This window comes from Piliocolobus tephrosceles, unplaced genomic scaffold (assembly GCF_002776525.5).
Source record: "Piliocolobus tephrosceles isolate RC106 unplaced genomic scaffold, ASM277652v3 unscaffolded_26543, whole genome shotgun sequence".
Classification (NCBI taxonomy): Eukaryota; Metazoa; Chordata; class Mammalia; order Primates; family Cercopithecidae; genus Piliocolobus; species Piliocolobus tephrosceles.
In genome coordinates this window covers 1-5,104 of record NW_022309358.1, presented here as the reverse complement: position 1 = coordinate 5,104, position 5,104 = coordinate 1, and the positions used below count along the sequence as shown (strand labels likewise).

At 54.0% G+C, this 5,104-nt stretch overlaps 1 protein-coding gene across 1 annotated transcript in view; it reads left to right on the top strand.

Moving 5' to 3' along the window:
- The window catches only part of LOC113221633 (HHIP-like protein 1), an 8,313-nt gene extending 4,817 nt beyond the window's left edge, over nucleotides 1-3,496 (top strand). The window contains exons 2-4 of the mRNA XM_026450961.1: nucleotides 151-314; nucleotides 2,557-2,885; nucleotides 3,366-3,496. Of these exons, the coding sequence (XP_026306746.1) occupies nucleotides 151-314; nucleotides 2,557-2,885; nucleotides 3,366-3,496 (624 nt within the window). The remainder of the gene's footprint in view (nucleotides 1-150; nucleotides 315-2,556; nucleotides 2,886-3,365) is intronic.
- Nucleotides 3,497-5,104: the final 1,608 nt, after the last annotated feature.

The following is a 5,104-nucleotide window of genomic DNA, read 5'->3' as shown; positions in this document are numbered from 1 at the left end:
GAAGGAAGGAAGGAAGGAAGAGAGAGAAAGAAGGGAGGGAGGGAGGGAGGGGGGGAGGGGAGGGGAGGGAAGGGAAGTCTTTTCCATTGTGAAGAGAGAGCGTGATCTTGTTTTGTGTGTTTGGCTCATGCGCGGAAGGCTGAGTTTTAGGGGCCCTTATCTTCCTTTAGGATACTCCTGGAGGTCAAAGAACCAGCTTCAAACCACAACGGCGGTCAGCTGCTGTTTGGGGATGACGGGTACCTCTACATCTTCACCGGAGATGGCGGGATGGCCGGAGACCCCTTTGGGACATTCGGAAATGCCCAAAACAAGTATGTTCAGCTTTTGGTTGGCTAGTGGGTTGGTCTACATAACCCTGGGCTTCTCATACTCTTCCAGAGGGTGAGTTCCTTCCTCAGCCAGGCAGTGTAGGGCAGGAGAAAAGGTTCTGGGTCCCAGCTCAGCCTACATCTAGCTGGGCAGCCTAGGCGAGTCACTTGCCATCAACAGAGGGGATAAAAGCCCACTCTGCGGGCAGCTTGTCACAAGGAGTAAAGGCAATCGTGGCTGCCCAGGGCCAGGCACAGGACCCTCTGGGCACAGGCACCTGAGAGGTGACATTAGCGAGCCTCAGGGCAAATGGGATTTTCTCTAAGGTCAGCCTGGCCCTGCTGGAAGAAGGGAAGGGATGCTCCCCAGGCCGAATGGAAAGTGTGAGCTGGCTGGAGCAGGGTGGCACCAGCACGTGGAGCTCCTGTCCCAGGGTTCTTCAGGAAGACCCAGATGTTAATGTGTAGTCTTGCTCTTTTACCCATTTCCTGGCTTGAGCAAACGAGCTCAAGATCTCATTCCATTACTTATGCACACACACACATACACAAATATGCATACACACACATACATACACACATACACACAAACACACACATGCACACACTGCATATACACAACACACACATATACACACATACACACATGCACATATGCACATACTACATACACACAATACACACACATATACACACATACGTCCACACGTCCACACACACATACACACATACATACATACACACAAATACACACATCTACATACATACATTCACAACATACACACACACAGTCTTGTGAGTGTAACCAGGATGTCCAGGAGTCTCAAGTCAGCCTCCCCCATTCCCTTAGCCAAAATGATAAAACCTTCCTCCGCCCAGGAAGTAAAAATAGCAAGTACAAGTATGATGTTGATTACAGTAATTAAAGTGCTCACAATTTGTGAGTTGTGCTTTCCTATGTGACAGTGTAAGCATCATCCGAGCTTTCTCACGTTTGGGATGTGTTTAGAGATGAAGTTGAGAAAATAGAAATTAAGGATTAGTGGATAATTGGACAGAACTTAAAAACATTATTTTGCTGCTACGAGTCGTGCCCACTTAGATACCGAATCCTGGTGTGTGGTGCGTGGGCTCAGGGCTGTGATCTGGATGGTGCTCAGCAGGCTGGAGTGTATGAGAGGAATTTACGGGGGAAAGTGGAAGGCCAGCAACAGGGGCTTGATCACAAGGAATACATTGGGTGGGAGCATTTCACCACCATGAAAGAGGATACTTGTTTGCTGTCCCTACTGATAAGGGAAAGGTGTGGGTGCGAATGCTATGTGAGGATGATGGAATACAGCTTCACAAATCCCGCTTTGAAAAGCAAACCAGAGGGAGGACACCAAAGTGCTAACTGCAAGGGAAACTGATGCATTAAGTCGGGGCATCAAAAACCACAGATGAAAAGGGTATGTTCTCTGCACTGGCTTTAAGCACATTACAGATTTTTCCCATCACACGTCACTTTTGTCATGAGCTATCCCCCTAAGCTGCTTGGAGCTTAGGGCTGCACCCCTCAGCTCTCTCCCCCTCCCCTACCAACCCGCGCTCTGGTGCACTTGGCTTTGATTGCAATCTTTCATTCACTGACTCTGCAAACACTTAATGGTCATCTACTATGTGCTGGTCACAGTGCCAGGTACCAGAAGAAAACTGTAAATACAAGTCATTTTTCTAGTGGAATTTTCACCCTATACCACAGTCCAGGAGGACTGAGTGGACTGAGCGGGACCACTCTACTATTACAGTTGAGAACACCCACATTGCACAGAGTGTGTGGTAAAGAGCTTGAGTTTCTGGGCCCAGGCTGTCTGGGCTGGATCCCAGTGGTGCGGCAACTGGGCAACATTATTTGACCTTTCTGAGCTCCGCTGCCACATGTGTAAAGTGAGGATCATACTCGGAGCCGCCTACCTAAACCACTGTTGTGAGGACAAGACGAAATAGATGATGTGTTGTGTCCAACGCATGGGACAGACCTGGCGCGCAGGAAGGTGGAAGATGCATGTTGAGTGAATGAATGAGGTTACCCGGCTGTAAGTAGCTAAGGAGGAACTGCATCCCAGGGTCTCTGATCCCACAGCCTAGGCTCACCCTGCACCTGGCTCAGCGGTCAACCGGCGCGCCGGCACCTGCTCCGCGGAGCCCGTGCGCCCTGGCGCAGGGCGACCCCGAGCCGCGCCCTCTCCCACTCCGCCCGCAGGTCGGCGCTGCTGGGCAAGGTGCTGCGCATCGACGTGGACCGTAAGGAGCGCGGCCTGCCCTATGGCATCCCGCCCGACAACCCGTTCGTGGGCGACCCCGCCGCGCAGCCCGAGGTCTATGCCCTGGGCGTGCGCAACATGTGGCGCTGCTCCTTCGACCGCGGCGACCCCGCTTCGGGCGCGGGTCGCGGGCGCCTCTTCTGCGGCGACGTGGGCCAGAACAAGTTCGAGGAGGTGGACCTGGTGGAGCGCGGCGGCAACTACGGCTGGCGCGCGCGCGAGGGGTTCGAGTGCTACGACCGCAGCCTGTGCGCCAACTCCTCCCTCAGTGAGTGCCCGCGCCCCAGGGACCCTGGCCCCGGATCCGCACCCACCCCACCCCACCCCACCCCACGTGCTGTGCCGCAGATCCTCCCTCGGAGACCGCGCCCCGGAGATCCCTGACCCTGGATCTGTCCCCGGCCCCACTCTATGGGCTGTGCGGCAGGGCCTCACTCGGGGACCACCTGCACCCCAGGCACCCCCTGACCCTGGATTTTCCCCCACCCCAACTCCACGGGCTGTGAGCCAAAGCCTCCCTCGGTGACTGCCCTCATCTCCACCGGGAGCCTCCCTGTGCCTTGGAGGCCTCCCAGCAGCGCTCTTGAGTTTCTCCTCGCCCCATCCGCATCTGGCACCCCTGCGGACACGCTTTCCGCCACGCCAGTCCTGCTGTGGGCACGCTCCTCCCTCCGTGGTCTGAATTCTCCTGACAGATGAACCTGTCCCCCGCGGGCTCACCGCAGCTTTTCGCCCTCCCACCCCTCAGATGACGTGCTGCCGATTTTCGCCTACCCTCACACGATTGGCAAGTCGGTCACAGGGGGCTACGTGTACCGGGGCTGCGAGTACCCCAATCTGAACGGCCTCTACATTTTTGGGGATTTCATGACCGGGTAAGTGACCTAGTGCCCTCACGCCCCTGGCTGCTGCCACTGGCTCCTTGGAACTGGCTCCTTGGTAGAGGAGTGTATGTATGCGCCTGTTCCTGCACATGTGCCTTGCTGCTCTGACAGGGACCCCCAGGTGGGGGCCGGACACCCACATCCACCCCGTTTTCTCCTGAGATGTATGCTGAGCCTTTGTTGCAGGCCTCAGTAACCCTGTGATAGACACACAGCTCATGGCATGAAAGACTGGAGGCTTGCTTAAGTGCGGGTCCGGTGGTCCTCCTGTCCCTCCTCAGAACCATGGGCTCTGGGCCTGACAGCAGTTCTAATGGGCAGGAGAGCAGAATATGAATAATTTCCTGGACATTCAGGGCCACCCTCCTCCTGGGGAAGCCACAGCTTGTCACTGCAACAGCTGATGGGGGCCTGGAGCCCTCCCCCATCCCACTCCAGCCAGGACTGCAGGGAGCTCGCAAAGGTTGAGAAACTAAGACAGAGAGAACAATGGCTGCCCACCGGCCTCCTAATGGGGAGAGGAAGAGGTGGGGCTTTTGTGGCCTTGGAGCCTTGCTGCCTTGTCCTCATGCTCTAGGGTGGCAGTGCCACCCACTGAGACCCTGGTGTGGGAGGAGGATGAACCACATCTCAAATAGGTTTGATGGGGGAGGGAAACCTACATCACACCCTCCTGTGAGTCAGGCTCTGTCCCCAAGGGCGCTCATGACCACCTTGTTGTCCCATTGTACAGAGGAGAAAGCTGAGGACTAAAGAGGCCCAAGGGCAGGCTGAGACAGCCTGGTGTGAACCCTGGCTCACTTACTGGCTGGGTGACCTTGAGCCAGTTACCTTACCTTTCCTTATCTTCAGCTACCTCATCTGCAAAATGGAGATGATCATAGTACTTGGCCCGTAGGGTTGTTTTAAGGACTGAATCAATTAATACATAAATAGCACTTAGAATCTAGGAAAGGAAGGAAGGAAGGAAGGAAGGAAGGAAGGAAGGAAGGAAGGAAGGGAAAGGAAAGGAAGAAAGAAAAGAAAGAAAGAAGATGTTTAATATTTGGTGATTTTTGTTTTGTTTTTTTTTTTTTTTTTTTTTTTTTTGAGATAGGGTCACATTTTGTCACCCAGGCTGGAATGAAGTGGCACAGTCTCAGCCCACTGCAGCCTCCACTTCTCAGGCTCAAGCAATCCTCACACCTCAGCCTCCTGAGTAGTTGGGATTATAGGCATGTGCCACCACGGCTGGCTAATTTTTGCATTTTTTGTAGAGATGAGGTTTTACTCTATTGCCCAAGCTAATCTTGAACTCCTGGACTCAAGCGATCCTCCTGCCTCGGCCTCCCAAAGTGCTGGGATTATAGACTCAGTGCATGGTGCCCAGCCTGGTATTTCTTAATTATTTCCATGCAACCTCCTCTGACAGCAACTGAATAGGGTTCCTAAGGAGAGGGCATAAAGACATGAAGATGGCTGAAGCTGGTGGGAGAATTCTGATTTTTTGTCCAGTCTGCAGCCTGGAGCTGAGAGAGATACCTGACCTGGGCCCCTGGAAGTTGGATTCCTCTCCCAGATCCACCCCTTCACCTGGGACCCAGCTTTCTCATCTGGAAAATGG